The sequence below is a fragment of the Phyllobates terribilis genome, unplaced genomic scaffold, assembly GCF_046119375.1.
Source record: "Phyllobates terribilis strain yellow unplaced genomic scaffold, ASM4611937v1 Scaffold_4__5_contigs__length_816908805, whole genome shotgun sequence".
NCBI classification, from domain to species: Eukaryota; Metazoa; Chordata; class Amphibia; order Anura; family Dendrobatidae; genus Phyllobates; species Phyllobates terribilis.
Genome location: NW_027362764.1, coordinates 567,606,880 through 567,623,954, shown reverse-complemented (window position 1 = coordinate 567,623,954; position 17,075 = coordinate 567,606,880). Strand labels below are relative to the sequence as shown.

The 17,075-nt window shown below is 46.5% G+C and overlaps 1 protein-coding gene across 1 annotated transcript in view; it reads left to right on the top strand.

Annotated features, from left to right (window-relative positions):
* Positions 1-888: 888 nt before the first annotated feature.
* The window catches only part of ARHGAP28 (Rho GTPase activating protein 28), a 203,751-nt gene continuing 187,564 nt past the window's right edge, over positions 889-17,075 (top strand). The window contains exon 1 of the mRNA XM_073679062.1: positions 889-1,230. Within this exon, the coding sequence (XP_073535163.1) occupies positions 1,100-1,230 (131 nt within the window). The 5' untranslated portion in view covers positions 889-1,099. The remainder of the gene's footprint in view (positions 1,231-17,075) is intronic.

Genomic DNA, 17,075 nt, shown 5'->3' with positions numbered 1-17,075 from the left:
GCCATCTCTCAGCAACCCATAGACTTCTATATTAATATTATATTTATTGTAAACCAATGTTATTCTCTGGGGCCGCGCACATGTTTGATTATCGGATCACACTCGGCCATGCAAGTCAATGAGCCCGTGGAAAACATCGGACTGCACTCGGATGATATCTGAGTGCAGTCATATTTTCACAGACTAACAGAATGAAGAAGATGGAGAATTTTTTTTCTCCATCTACTCTTCATCTGATAAAATCGGATCACACTATCCTCAAACTCTGATGAAAGTGTGATTAGCATAATCAGACCCGATTCTCTCGGATGAGAGAATACATGCTGGTAGCCTAAAGCTACCCTTTTTTGTGTAAATCAAGTGAAATATCAGTGGATAAGATCTTTAACTCTTTCTTTAACAAATTCTATTAGTCATCCATCATGTGCCTCTGCCCACTATGTGAAGATGAGTAAAATCAGTGGTATGAGACCTTTTCTTTTACCTTCTGAAGACTTCAGTTTACACAATAAAATAACTAGTAATTGTTTGTGGATCTCTTTGTAATCCATCCATAAAATCAGTAGTTCTAATATAACATTTAGAAATGGTGGTTGAATGCCCATAATGATGTTTTCCTCCAGTACTTGTCAAACTGGTAAAATGTTTCTTTTCTGCCAGGTGCCCAGTTCTCAGCAATCTCACTGACATCTGCAGATAACTCCACTGTAGTTTGTAATGAATAAGATACTAAGTTGAGAAGTGATGAGAAAGTTTTCTCCTGGTGTCCCATGTTCGCAGTGTAGTGCATTCTCATCACCAGTGGGTGACAGCACAATAATGGTGAGGCCACAGCACAGTATCATGGAGAACACAAAGGGCTGCGGGCTGTTTCCTAGACACAGCACTTCCTAGCAGTGGGGGCGGTGTTTTTGAACAGCAGCAAGTCTTGGTCTGGCACTAGGCAGCAGAGTCCTGTCCTGCCCTCACCCCATTCTCTGGCTCTCTCATGACAAAGGCAGGCAGAGGGCACCCAGGGCTGCAGGGGAGGGCTGCCATGTGTCTGTGACAGGCACCAGTCACTAGGGTACAGCAGGGAGGACATGCATCTGCCCCTATAATGGAGATAAAGGACTCTGGCAGTGTGGTCCTGACAGGATACCATTCTTATACCACATCCAGGACACCGAGAGCGGAGGAAAGCCCAGTGCCGGGAGCAATGCCGGCCAGCCGGTCCCCTCTCACCATCAGGTAATCAGCACTTCTTATTTACTAAATAATGCAATCAGATCGTACGATACCATTGGGATTTGCTCCTGGAATGTGACACATTGATCTGCAGTGTATATAACCCTCAGTGATTTACTGATCCCTCCTCTACAGAAAACTTTCCTGCAGCCTGGACTGAAGAACTGTCACCACCATGTACTTTAGCTAGGGGAGATCACACATTGATTCGTAGGTACAAGTATTTTACATTGAACTTTTAGTTTTTGGACATTTTCTACCAGTGTTTATCCTGGTGAGGTGTATGTCACCATTATTATGCTGGCGTGGGTCTTCAGTAAGGAAGGTAGCTTGGAGCTGGTATTGTTACAAATGTTTTGTTTGGGGAACAAGTCATGTAGAATTGGAAACGTTTTGTAACATTTTGGACACAGACTGTTGAAGAATTTATTATTGATTCATAATGATGCAGAAAGCAATTGATTTGTCTAAACATCTGCAGTGTTTAGCTTGTTATCCTTCTATCTTATAGCTTCTCATCTACCTAGCAACATATGTGGCTATATATATATATATATATATATATATATATATATATATATACACACATACACACAATATGTGTATATATATATATATCTAAATATATATATATATACAATACAGACCAAAAGTTTGGACACACCTTCTCGTTTAAAGATTTTTCTGTATTTTCATTACTTTGAAAATTGTACATTCACACTGAAGGCATCAAAACTATGAATTAACACATGTGGAATTATATACTGAACAAAAAAGTGTGAAAGAACTGAAAATATGTCTTATATTCTAGGTTCTTCAAAGTAGCCACCTTTTGCTTTGATGACTGCTTTGCACACTCTTGACATTCTCTTGATGAGCTTCAAGAGGTAGTCACCGGAAATGGTCTTCCAACAATTGAAGGAGTTCCCAGAGATGCTTAGCACTTGTTGGCCCTTTTGCCTTCACTCTGCGGTCCAGCTCACCCCAAACCATCTCGATTGGGTTCAGGTCTGGTGATTGTGGAGGCCAGGTCATCTGGTGTAGCACCCCATCACTCTCCTTCTTGGTCAAATAGCCCTTACACAGCCTGGAGGTGTGTTTGGGGTCATTGTCCTGTTGAAAAATAAATGATGGTCCAACTAAACGCAAACCGGATGGAATAGCATGCCGCTGCAAGATGCTGTGGTAGCCATGCTGGTTCAGTTAGCCTTCAATTTTGAATAAATCCCCAACACTGTCACCAGCAAAGCATCCCCACACCATCACACCTCCTCCTCCATGCTTCACAGTGGGAACCAGGCATGTAGAGTCCATCCGTTCACCTTTTCTGTGTCGCACAAAGACATGGTGGTTGGAACCAAAGATCTCAAATTTGGACTCATCAGACCAAAGCGCAGATTTCCACTGGTCTAATGTCCATTCCTTGTGTTCTTTAGCCCAAACAAGTCTCTTCTGCTTGTTGCCTGTCCTTAGCAGTGATTTCCTAGCAGCTATTTTACCATGAAGGCCTGCTGCACAGTCTCCTCTTAACAGTTGTTGTAGAGATGTGTCTGCTGCTAGAACTCTGTGTGGCATTGACCTGGTCTCTAATCTGAGCTGCTGTTAACCTGCGATTTCTGAGGCTGGTGACTCAGATAAACTTATCCTCAGAAGCAGAGGTGACTCTTGGTCTTCCTTTCCTGGGGCGGTCCTCATGTGAGCCAGTTTCTTTGTAGCGCTTGATGGATTTTGCAACTGCACTTGGGGACACATTCAAAGTTTGCCCAATTTTTCAGACTAACTGACCTTCATTTCTTAAAGTAATGATGGCCACTCGTTTTTCTTTACTTAGCTGCTTTTTTCTTGCCATAATACAAATTCTAACAGTCTATTCAGTAGGACTATCGGCTGTGTATCCACCAGACTTCTGCACAACACAACTGATGGTCCCAACCCCATTTATAAGGCAAGAAATTCCACTTATTAAACCTGACGGGGCACACCTGTGAAGTGAAAACCAGTTCCGGTGACTATCTCTTGAAGCTCATCAAGAGAATGCCAAGAGTGTGCAAAGCAGTCATCAAAGCAAAAGGTGGCTACTTTGAAGAACCTAGAATATAAGAGATATTTTCAGTTGCTTCACACTTTTTTGTTAAGTATATAATTACACATATGTTAATTCATAGTTTTGATGCCTTCAGTGTGAATGTACAATTTTCAAAGTCATGAAAATACAGAAAAATCTTTAAATGAGTAGGTGTGTCCAAACTTTTGGTCTGTCCTGTATATACACTGTACTGTGGCCTTACAGCACTGGGGTTCTGGGTTCAAACCCCACCAAGGGCAACATCTGCAATGAGTTTGTATGTTCTCCCCGTGTTTGCGTGGGTTTCCTCCGGGTTCTCCGGTTTCCTCCCACACTCCAAAGACATACTGGTAGGGAATGTAGATTGTGAGCCCCAATGGGGACAGTGATATTGATGTCTGTAAAGCGCTGTGGAATTAATGGTGCTAGATAATTGAATAAAATAAATATATAAGATATATAATTATAAGAGAAATAATAATTCAGCTATCCACGGTCAATGAAGGAAGAAGAAGGGGTATTTTCTTTCACCAAATTCATATGCAAATATTTCGACCTACATGTATGCAATGCGATATAATACATAGATCTACTTTTATATTTGGCCTACATAGTGACTTTTGCTACAACACAAATTGCGCAGCCAAAGATTGCTCTGTGCAGCTGCTACATCACAGCATAATGCAAGTGAATAGGGTTGCATTGAGACCTTCTAGGGTACCGCTACCCCGACCTCTAGGCAACCAAAACCAGGCCAACCAAGTCGAAAAAAATCATAGCCAGTTGAACAGTATTGGACTTGCCTGTCATAGTCATGTTGCCCTAGGGATCACAATATGATCCCATTTATTTGCATTATGATGCAACGTAGGACAGCATGGTGGCTCAGTGGTTAGCACTGCAGCCTTGCAGCTCTGTGGTCCTGGGTTCAGATCCCACCAGTTTGTATGTTCTCCCCATGTTTGTGTGTTTTTTTTCCAGTTTCCTCCCATATTCTAAAAACATACTGATAGGGAATCTAGATCGTGAGCCCTAGTGGGAACGGGGCTGATAATGTCTGTAAGCAAAGCATAATAATAAATAATAATGTAGAATGATTTTTGGTAGCATAACTATTGCAGGTAAAGTCCCTTAACACCCACACATATGTATATATGTTTACACACATACAGTATATATACTGTACATATGTATCCTGGCACAACATGATCCAGGCGGACAATTACCATAGTTTCAAACAGGAAACCTAAGTGAGTGACTGTCTGAGGAACACAAAGCCCCCTCTTTTGACTTCTGTTTACAGGATAGAAGTCGTGACTTTGTTCTCCTCTGACTAAAGGATTTGTTTGTAATATGCCAGTAAGTTTCTACTGGTACATATTTTGATTTGAGAATGTACTGGTACATAAATATATATACATACAGTATATATAGAGACTTATTTTTGGTTCTGAAAAAAAATGTAATTGTGAGTCAGAGGACTGGCATATTGATGCTTTGATGAAGAACATATTTAGGAAGCTTTTGACATTAGTTTAAAAAAAGAAAAAAAAAGATGACTATTGAGGAGTGACCACAAAACTGTCTCCAATTTCTAATCTTAACACTTAACAGCTGTCCTGAAGTCATGGCTGGAACTTGCCATATGTGCTGCTAGGGATCAGCATCCATGTTCCATAGAGGGTTTATTAGCTCAGCTTGTGGCCTCCTGGAATGTGAAACATACAAAGGGAATTACACTATATTTCATCAAATGTTCTTAGAAATACACTAAAGGAAACCTAAGGCTTTGATCCATTGGCTCCAGATGAAGTTTTATTTTTTGGACCTTGAAATGAAATACAAATGGGTAAGGAAGACCAAGTAAGACTGGCTGGAAAAGGTTAGGTACATATAACTGTAATCTAAGAAATACATGAACTAAGACATGTTAGTAATAATGGCTCGAAAAATAATTTGTATGAAACTTCAGTTTTTGGGGACTACCGGTAGGCATTTGAGATATTATTCAAAGGTTGTCATGTAGGGTATGCCACTGAAGGAACAAAACTCGGTTTTTAGCTGTAGAATAGATTTGCCGCCCTCTTTGTAATCCAATGTATGTAGACAAATATGACATTTTATGCTAGCTGCTGTAAAGGCATTTCTCTGTACAAAGTACCAAATAACAGCAAAGATCTCCTTCTTGAAGGACCCTAAGTGAATACGTTTTTGGGTCATGAGATTAGAATGAACTTGTTTTACTTCTAATGATGCTAAAGTGTACCAATTTATCTATAGTGACGCGCCCCCTGGGACATATTCCTTTTTGAGGGGAATACCCGGCACCGGATCAGATGGGGGGTTGTAGTCTCCGAGCGGCTGTGACCCGGCCCCGTGCCCAGGGCGTCAAGCTCAGTGTGATGTGGCAGTTCTACAGATGTTACTAAAGTTCTTTTGTGTCGACTACGCCACCCGTTGTGATGCGGTCACTGTGGCCGCCGCTGCAGCAGGTTCCGCTGAGGCTGATGGTGGATGCGCAGCTTGGTGGGATAACCCCCAACGGGAGGGGTATAGCCTCAGAGGGGACAGGCGCAGAGGATGGGGGTTGTGGTGGTGTAGTGCAGACGGCAGTGAAGACAGAGTCGGGTTGTGCAGTTAAGGGTGTTTACTTACTGCAGATGTTGTACTGGTCACTCCAGCTGCTAGTGACCACCCGAGCCGTGCTGCGTCCACCAGGTCCTGGATCCAGCCAACCCCCAAACAAGTCCGGAGCGTGGCCCTGAGCTCTCCCTCTGTCCTTTCTTCAGCCGTCCCCACCAGTGATCCACCTAGGTCCAGCTCCCTCGGGCCTTCTGTTGGGACACCCTTGGCCCTGGGTTCCCTGACCCTTCATGTGGTGTGCCTTCGGGGTGAATGTGGTGGGTGACCGTGACAGACGCTGCCCACGGTCTCCGGTCTCTGGCTGGGGATTGTTTTTACCCCCACCAGTTTGGGTTCCGGTACCCTTTTGCTGACTCCTCACCCGGTGCTCTAATTTGGGTTCTTGGGTCCCTTCAGTCTTCCCCCCTCTGGGTCTTTCTGTTTCTTCTCCTCTCTCACTCTGGGTCTTGGTCTTTCTTCTCTCCTCTCCTGACTTGTTCTCTGCAGCTGACTCACTTCCTGCATCTGATCCTCTGCATCTGACTTGTCCTCTGCGTCTGACCCTGATTCTAGTTGGTGCCCACCTTATATATCCCTCTATGTGTGAGCTCAGGTGACCAGCACCCAATGAGCTCCTATCACTACCCAGACTGCACCCCCTATCTGCCCCTACACTACATGGGATGTACCACCCCCCTCCCACTCCAGCCAGGAACAGACTCGGTCGTACCTGCACATTTCTAAGTGGGAGTACCGTCGGCCTGTTCCTCGGAAATGGGATGTATGTAGTGCATGCAGCCTACCGAGCTCAGTTCCACACTCCTTCCTTACCCGGGAGTGGAATATCACACCTCTGGGTTGAGGTGCAATACCCCTGTAGCAGCCGAATCCTCAGGGTGCTACATTCCCCCCTGGTAAACCACAGCACGTCCTCGGGCTGTAAGACATAAATAACACCAAAAACATACAAAATTTTCATATAAACATAATAAACATATAAAACACTATATAAATAACATATCTTAGCAAATAAAACTTTCTCGTCGTCTCTTGTTTCTGGTTCCTCCTCCGGACGCTGTGCACCGTGTGTCCGGGAAAAGTGCGACAGTCTCTTAGAAAATCTGGTTTTCTATAAAACCGGTAGGGGGCGCTTTAGGAAGCGCAACTATATACGGGGGAAGTTGGCCGCTCTCAGTCCTCGGCCAGGTAGAGGGAAGGGAATGGCTGCTCACAGTCCTCAGCCTGTAGGATGAAGGGGTTAACGGGTAAACAGTTCACTGGTCCCAACGGGGACTATTTTAGCAGCAACGGTTCACTGTGCCCCGACAGGCAACTATATACAGTCTCTACTCCCGTCCTCAACGACGGCTCCCTCCTGCTTTTTCTTAGTGATACGGTGTTGCTTCAGACCCGTCCGGGTCCTCTGGCTCCTCCTCCCCGTACCGCAACTCCTCCTCCGTCAAGCGGTGTACGTGGAGGGCATAAGGTCCTTTGGCACACTTGTGCCGGGTGAAAGTGACCTCGTCTCCGACGTAGAGGTCACGGCCTTTGTGACCTTCCGGCAGGTGGGACTCGACGTCTCTGCGGGTCACAAAAACGTCACCGCGGTTGTTACGGTCCCGAATAAAGCCCCACCCATGCTGCGGGTTGAACTTTATCACCGTCCCGATGGTGCGGGGACAGTGCGCTGCACGGGGGTTCCTCCTAGTCCGGCTCTTCTGCTCCGCGCTCCGGATTTGGGCCTGTTGTTCTCTGACCCGCCTCTCCTTCCGTTCTCTCGCAAACTCCGCTAGCTGCTGACGACAACACTCAGTACGCTCAGCGGCGCATGCCCGAGTTTCCTGAGTGAACCCCATTAGATCTTCTCCCGTGGGGTCCCACACGAATTGGGCTTCTTCTAAAGGAGGCGAGACCCGAGTCACGGGCTTCGGAGCCGGGATCAGGGGCTCACACAAGGGCCCTAGTCTTTGTTGACGCTCCAGCTCATGGTATCCTTCGGGCCAGATGAAGGGCCGCCCGTCCGGCCATGTGAGCTGGCTGAAGAGGTCCTCCCCCAGGTGTGGCACCCTTGGTATTACGGGCGCGGGCGCGGTGGTGGTGGCGCCCGGGTTGCCCAGGCCTTGCGGCCAGGCCTGGGGCACCTGGAAGGTGAAGGGCACCGTTAGGACGGCGGCGCCCTGGGCTACCTGGCCTTGCGGCCAGGCCGGAGGCTCCGCGGAGGTAGGGGGCGCTGTTGGTGGTGCGGCGCCCGGGGGTACTAGGCCTTGCGACCAGGCTGGTGGTAATTCCTGCTTTGTCACGCTCCGGATCGAGGCGCGTGACGTCACAGGGGTCGCTGCGGCGGCTTCTGGTCGGGGCCTAGTCCATAGCGGTGACATGGCGGCTACGGGCACAGCAGGGGGACTTTCGGGCTCTGCGACGGGGAGCTGGGGCAGGTAAGCGGTGTCACGGCTTGGGGTATAGGCATCCCCTTTACCTGCCTCCATGCGTTCGGCTCCCTCCTCGGCGCCGTCTCCGGCCTTGGGTCCTCCCGCGCCATCCTCAGAGGCGGTCTGCTTCCTCTTCCAGGGTAGCGTGCTCCGTTGACTGGTCTCAGCTTGCTGGGTCATCTCCCGGCTCCACTCCGCCAGTATCTCACGCTGTACCCGGGCCATCCTCCTTGCGAGGCCCTCCAGGGCAGTTTGTGCACACTCCCGGTCTCGGGGGAGCTGTGCAAGGACCTCCACTAGGCCTAGCGGGGTTGTGGACTCTAGCAGGCTCCTGACCATCGGGTCGGTGCTGCTCTGCTCTTCTTCCGGCAGGCTCCTGGCCAGCGGGCCGGTGCTGCTCTGCCCTCCTTCCTCGGTCTCTAGCAGACTCCTGGCCAGCGGGCCGGTGCTGTTCTGCTTTCTCTCCATATCCGGGTAAGCTTCTCCGCTACTCCTCGTTAGACTTCTTGCCTCCGGGTGCGCTCGCTCCAGACTGCTCCAAGCGACACCCATCTTTTCTCTTCTCTTTCGTCTCCTCCCACTTCGAGGGCGGTCCCGGGGCAACTGGGTGACTGTCAGCTCCAGGGGTAGTTCTTTCACGCTGACAGACACCTCTAGCATCACAGTCTCTGTTGGTGGGGGCGGTTTCCACTTTTGGCACCATTTTCTGTCCCGGCCCACGATGGGAGGTGGCCTCCTACCCTCCTTTGGCACGCCCATAATGGCGTCCGCTGCTCTTCCAAGGCGGGAAATCTGCGGTTTTGGCGGGAAGCGTCGCCCAGTGGCGGGAAACTCTGCAGATGGCGGGAACAAGCTGGAAATGGCGGACAATCGGCGGGAAACGACTGGTGATGGGGTCCGATGGCGGGGACCCTCCGGAACCGGCGGGAGACTTCTTTCTGAGGTAAACTTGCACTTTTCTTCAGGCACGCAGTACCCGGGTGTTGCGGGCACGTAATCCTGCCGACTACGCCAAAGTTGACGCGCCCCCTGGGACATATTCCTTTTTGAGGGGAATACCCGGCACCGGATCAGATGGGGGGTTGTAGTCTCCGAGCGGCTGTGACCCGGCCCCGTGCCCAGGGCGTCAAGCTCAGTGTGATGTGGCAGTTCTACAGATGTTACTAAAGTTCTTTTGTGTCGACTACGCCACCCGTTGTGATGCGGTCACTGTGGCCGCCGCTGCAGCAGGTTCCGCTGAGGCTGATGGTGGATGCGCAGCTTGGTGGGATAACCCCCAACGGGAGGGGTATAGCCTCAGAGGGGACAGGCGCAGAGGATGGGGGTTGTGGTGGTGTAGTGCAGACGGCAGTGAAGACAGAGTCGGGTTGTGCAGTTAAGGGTGTTTACTTACTGCAGATGTTGTACTGGTCACTCCAGCTGCTAGTGACCACCCGAGCCGTGCTGCGTCCACCAGGTCCTGGATCCAGCCAACCCCCAAACAAGTCCGGAGCGTGGCCCTGAGCTCTCCCTCTGTCCTTTCTTCAGCCGTCCCCACCAGTGATCCACCTAGGTCCAGCTCCCTCGGGCCTTCTGTTGGGACACCCTTGGCCCTGGGTTCCCTGACCCTTCATGTGGTGTGCCTTCGGGGTGAATGTGGTGGGTGACCGTGACAGACGCTGCCCACGGTCTCCGGTCTCTGGCTGGGGATTGTTTTTACCCCCACCAGTTTGGGTTCCGGTACCCTTTTGCTGACTCCTCACCCGGTGCTCTAATTTGGGTTCTTGGGTCCCTTCAGTCTTCCCCCCTCTGGGTCTTTCTCTTTCTTCTCCTCTCTCACTCTGGGTCTTGGTCTTTCTTCTCTCCTCTCCTGACTTGTTCTCTGCAGCTGACTCACTTCCTGCATCTGATCCTCTGCATCTGACTTGTCCTCTGCGTCTGACCCTGATTCTAGTTGGTGCCCACCTTATATATCCCTCTATGTGTGAGCTCAGGTGACCAGCACCCAATGAGCTCCTATCACTACCCAGACTGCACCCCCTATCTGCCCCTACACTACATGGGATGTACCACCCCCCTCCCACTCCAGCCAGGAACAGACTCGGTCGTACCTGCACATTTCTAAGTGGGAGTACCGTCGGCCTGTTCCTCGGAAATGGGATGTATGTAGTGCATGCAGCCTACCGAGCTCAGTTCCACACTCCTTCCTTACCCGGGAGTGGAATATCACACCTCTGGGTTGAGGTGCAATACCCCTGTAGCAGCCGAATCCTCAGGGTGCTACAATAGCATATCCATAGTGTGTGGTATGAGGGATAGTATAATACATGCAATTAATGGCTAAGCTGAAATACCTATTTACTTGGTTATTTTTCTACATTTGACATATGTTATATCCCCTTCATCACAATAGGCTAACACTAATGCAGCAGACTAGTGGACTCCCTTGTAGTGCTGACCTGCCTTTGTCGGTGAGATTAGCTGGCGACCCTCCCAACTTTTGCCAACCACAGATGTCAGTTGAAAGAGTGGTTGGGCATGTTGAACGTTAATATGCCCAATTAGAGTTAATCAAAAATATTCTACTCTGGTTCAGCAGCAGAGCACTGCAAACCCACTACTACCTACCAAATTCCCTGAATCCTTATGATTAGAAGGCCCTGTGAAGTAATTACATTGCTGTACCGTGCATGCCTGAGATTGCTGCAGCCTACGAATCAGTAGAAGCACCAGGATTGTGTCAGGTAGTATGAGGTTAGTGCTCTGGTCCAGCGGCCATGAAGTGTCCCCTTGGCACATGGACCAAGTTTCTGCAAATCCTTTTCCCCAATTCTATGTTTAATGCTTTGTTCCCAATGCTATAATTCATGGGAGAATCTTATTAAAAGGTACCTCTCATATTAGATAATGCTATTAACCCCCAGATATGGGTTTAATCTGCAGGGTAATAGTGTTAGGAAGGTACCCGGCAATCATACTGAAAGTGCAGCAACTGGGAGAAAATGAATCATATTCCTCCTGGGAGCTGCCGGCTTTCAGTCATACAGTCATGCCGGAGCGGCCACAGTCACCGCTCGCAGCACGTTGAGTGACTGCTGCTATAAGCACGCCCGACACTTTGACAGCTGGCATTGCACTCACGTACTGCAGAGTACTGGTGCACTACACTTTCAGTAAGGCAGCTGGACACCTTCCTAATGCTATTAATCTGCGGATTAACTCTATATGTGCAGATCAATATGCATTATCTGACGTGATAGGACCAATGCCTGGCACCCCAGCCACCAATCAGCTGTTACCTGCGGAGGACGTTCTTGGATGCCACCAGAACACCACAGCGCCACCATTTCTATAGTGGCCACAGCTTGGTACTGCAGATCCACCCCCTATTCAAGCAGTTTTGACAGAGCTGCTGTGTTCCAGCAGCATAAGAGAATTTCCGGCCATTGCTAGTAATAGCTGATCAGCAGAGATGCCGAGTGTTGCACTCCCACCGATCAAATATTGATGACCATCAATACAAAAATAGTGGACAACCACTTTAAGCTAAATTTCTTCAGCAGTACGAGACAATGAAATTTTGTATTCAGTTGTTTGTTAGGTTCATGATACAGTTCATCTATATCGGCCATCTTACATGTTAGTCTGTCATTCATGAGCTGCAACCCCCCCTTGCACAGTATAAAAATCTGTCAATCAACCCCGAGTGGGTGAGGGGAGCTACACTTCATGAATTTGAGGACTCCAGCACTGTAGCAGAAAACTAAGGGGTTTATGAAAACAGTAAGTACGGTAATAGTGAAGTGTAAATTCTACGATTGGAACAAAACATTTTCAGTAAACTTTAAGCCTTTTCCAGAGCATAATATCCTCTATTCACTAAATTGCAGATATGACTTGGAAACGTTAGGAGAAAGAAGCAGCTGTCAGGACATTCTACACCATGGGGTGCACAGATTTCATTTAAGAAGAACTTAGTTGGAAAACAGTTGAAATTCTGCAGGGCTGAAGGAGTTAACAGCTTGATTTTAATTATTAGGCCATATTCACAAATGGCATATTTGGTGCATATTTTGGATACAATATTCTATACCAACAACCTATAGAAAATCCCATTCGCAGACAGTAGAGAAATTTGTGCAGATTTAGTGATACGTTGCTGAAGAATAAAAGAAATGTTATATTCTACTGCAGATTTTTTTGTGATTTTTCAGCAAATTTACTCCTGGTTTTACAGCAGATTTTTACAGGGTTCAAAGTCTGCCGCGTGTGAACATACCCTAAGATGAGCTGAGCTTCTTTAAGTGTAACATTTTCATGCCTGTGTCAATAGAAGCTAATTCTCACTACCAGACTTTGGACACAGAGTAGGATGAGTTTAATAGACACCTTTACATTTACACACGTGGTCAAAATTGTTGGTACCCCTCGTTTAATGAAAGAAAAACCCACAATGGTCACAGAAATAACTTGAATCTGACAAAAGTAATAATAAATTAAAATCTATGAAAATGAACAAATGAAAGTCAGACATTGCTTTTCAACCCTGCTTCCACAGAATTTTAAAAAAATTAAACTCATGAAATATACCTGTACAGAAATGATGGTACTCTTCTTAACTTAATATTTTGTTGAACAACCTTTTGAGGCAATCATTGCAATCAAATGATTCCTGTAACTGTCAATGAGACTTCTGCACCTCTCGACAGCTATTTTGGCCCACTCCTCATGAGAAAACTGCTCCAGTTGTCTCATGTTTGAAGGTTGCCTTTTCCAGACGTCATGTTTCAGCTCTTTACAAAGATGCTCAATAGGATTTAGGTCAGGGCTCATAGAAGGCCACTTCAGAATAGTCCAATGTTTTCCTCTTAGCCATTCTTGGGTGTTTTTAGCTGTGTGTTTTGGGTCATTATCCTGTTGCAAGACCCATGACCTGCGACTGAGACCAAGCTTTCTGACACTGGGCAGCACATTTCTCTCTAGAATCCCTTGATAGTCTTGAGATTTCATTGTACCCTGCACATATTCAAGACACCCTGTGCAAGATGCAGCAAAGCAGCCCCAGAACATAACAGAGCCTCCTCCATGTTTCTCAGTAGGGATAGTGTTCTTTTCTTGATATGCTTAATTTTTCCGTCTGTGAACATAGAGCTGATGTAGGAAGAGAAAGGAAAAGCTCCAGCCACAGATAAATCCCAAAAATATAGTTGTCTTTATTGAATTAAGATACAGATGCCATAGCACATGTCCATAAAAAACAAGCAACGCGTTTCGAACACAAGTATTGTGTTCTTTATCCCAGTTATAGCTGGGATAAAGAACACAGTACTCGTGTTCGAAACGCGTTGCTTGTTTTTTATGGACATGTGCTATGGCATCTGTATCTTAATTCAATAAAGACAACTATATTTTTGGGATTTATCTGTGGCAGTAGCTTTTCCTTTCTCTTCCTGCATGGACTCCGAAGTGGTTCCTCGTGCTCCGTGCCCCGAAGCGCTAACTCTCAGGTGAGCTGGTGAACCTTTCACCTTTATAGAGCTGATGTGCCTTGCCAAAAACTTCCATTTTTGTCTCATCGGTCCATAGGACATTCTCCCAGAAGCTTTGTGGCTTGTCAACATGTAGTTTGGCAAATTCCAGTCTGGCTTCTTTATGATTTTTTTTCAACAATGGTGTTCTCTTTGGTCGTCTCCCATGAAGTCCACTTTGGATCAAACAACGACGGATGGTGCGATCTGACACTGATGTTCCTTGAGCTTGAAGTTCACCTTTAATCTCTTTAGAAGTTTTCCTGGGCTCTTTTGTTACCATTTGTATTATCCGTCTCTTTGATTTGTCATCAATTTTCCTCCTGCGGCCTCGTCCAGGGAGGTTGGCTATAGTCCCATGGATCTTACACTTCTGAATAATATGTGCAACTGTAGTCACAGGAACATCAAGCTGCTTGGAGATGGTCTTATAACCTTTACCTTTAACATGCTTGGCTATAATTTTCTTTCTAATCTCCTGAGACAACTCTTTCCTTTGCTTCCTCTGGTCCATGTTGAGTGTGGTAGACACCATGTCACCAAACAGCACAGTGAGTATCTGTAGCCCTATATACAGGCTCACTGACTGATTACTGATTACAAGATTGTAGACACCTGTGATGCTAATTAGTGGACACAACTTGATTTAACGTGTCCCTTTTGTCACATTTTTTTTGAGGGGTACCATCATTTCTGTCCAAGCTTATTTCATGAGTTTAATTATTTTTTTTTAAATCTGTGGAAGCAGGGTTGAAAAGCAATGACTGACTTTCATTTGTTCATTTTTATAGATTTTTAATTTATTATTACTTTTGTCAGATTCAAGTTATTTCTGTGACCATTGTGGGTTTTTCTTTCAATAAACGAGGGGTAACAACAATTTTGACCACGTGTGTATATAGCACTTTTATGTTATGTGTTGATTATTACACTGCATTTACATCCTACCCCTTCATCAGAATTGGCTCATAGAAATGTCACTATTATCCTTTCCGGCCCCACCTAACAATCAGCCAATGCCTGCATGTGTCTTGGCTGTCTAACAGCCACAAGACATGCAGGCGCGGCGACTCAAACACAGTATTCGAGCATGCCAAAAATACTTGGTTAGGACCCGAGCGTGCTCGGTTAAAGGATTAACCGAGCACATTTGCTTATCACTAGCTACTAAGAATCATGATATTTAAGCTTCAATAAATATCATTTTACTTGCCGAATTAGTGTCGATTGATTTTGATAGGCTGATAATCAGGAAATGAGTATTCCCAGAAGCGCTCATTCCTGATTATCGGCCAATGTAAATGCAACCTAAGAATATAAGCAAACAAACTAATGCATAACAATTTGCAAAAGTCAAACTGACATCTAGCAAAAGTCACAACATAGCACCTAAAGGCCTAAATATTCTGTACTTATTATTTTGTTCACCCAGGTTTAGGACAATGTTCACATTTTGTGTTTTTGAGCACTTTAAAAAAAGAACAATCAAATATTACATTGTTTCCATTAGATTTGCAAACATTTCGCTCCCTTATTCCCATTACTATGTTGTTGTTTGTACCCTTCAATCCCAGGAGACCTAAGAATGTCTTTACTTGTGGTGCAGCATTTAACAACGTAAATCAGTGGATAATGTAAGATATTCTGATATGTGGTTCTGAGTAGACATCCAGCACCAGGACTGTACACATTATTTGATACGATTTTACATAATGCGATTTCAAAAGTTTTGAGATTTGTTTTGTTGTAGCTGCTGGATATTTTATTTATTTATTTATTTATGTTGAACCAATAACTCATGAGGTTATAGAGATATAAATAAAAGCAGGCATTCTAATTTTAGTTGAGAATGAATGTATCATTTACATTAATGGATATTGGTCCTAGTGACTAGAAGTGAGTAGAGAGCTGGTCATTGACATGATTGTGTGGGCTTTTGTGGGTACAGAAAGCTTCCAGTACACTCGGCACCACAATTATTATAATTCTTTTTAGTAAGGAGGAGTCCTTGTCATTAACACTTCCATTGCAGAATTATGTTAAATACGACCTCAGTATCCCCATCCTAATTTTTCTAAATAAATGCTCGTCTATTATGTGTTAATGTAATAACTGGAAGTAATTTAGATTCTTTGGATTTAATAGATGTAACAAATTCTTAATAGAGTCATTGGAACTTTGACAAACTCATTATGAACAGATCCCAAGGAATCCTAGCAGATACCATTGATAATTAGGTGTTTATGATAAAAATAATGCCGCAGATCACGTCTATGCGATATCACTTCTCATTTCTAGGTCATTATCTATCTATAGAATTGTCTTATCCCGTCTGTCTTTCTGTCTGTCTGTCTGTCCAGGAAATCCCGCGTCGCTGATTGGTCCGGCCGCGGCCAATCAGCGATGCGGCATTTCACAAAAAGATGGCGGCCGTTAGCGGTTGATCTGCCGCACGGAGGTGAGCGGCGATGCAGCCGGGAGATGAAGCCAGCTGCTCGCAGCATAGGTCCCCCGACTGGAGGCGCCGCTGGCCCCCATGCGGCTACTGTCGGGAGATCAGCGGCTACGGCCGCTTATCTCCTGACGGTAAAAGTGACGCCCATCTCCTCTCCTCCTCTACTCTCTCCTCCCCTCCTCTTCTCCCCTCTCCTCCTGTCCCTCCCCCCGCTCGCTCAGGACCACGGCACCCGGCGCCATACTTACCCCTCCCCTCTCCTCCTCTCCCCTCCCCTCTCCTCCTCTCCCCCCCCGCTCGCTCAGGACCCCGGCACCCAACGCTATACTTACCCCTCCCCGTGCCTGCGCAGCAGCTCCTGTGTCTTCTGCTGCTGCTGTGTGACGTGTCAGGTCAGAGGGCGTGGTGATGTCTTTACACCGCGCTGTCTCCTGACCGGTCACGGCGCACAGCGTCAACATGCCGGCTACACTGGAGTCCAGAGGAGCAACTGACAAGTGAGATGAGTATTGGATTTTTTTTTTTTTTATTGTATGGGGCCATAGGGCATTAAATGGTGGGGTGGGGAAGTGTGACATCGTGGAGGGGCCATTATAAGGGAAGGGGGATGTGACATCCTCCATGGGGCACTATGGGGGGGATGTGACATCCTGCATGGGGTATTATATAGGGGGGATGTGACATCCTGCATGGGGCATTATAAGGGAGGGGGAGATGTCACATCCTGCATGGGGCACTATGGGGGGGATGTCACATCCTGCATGGGGTAT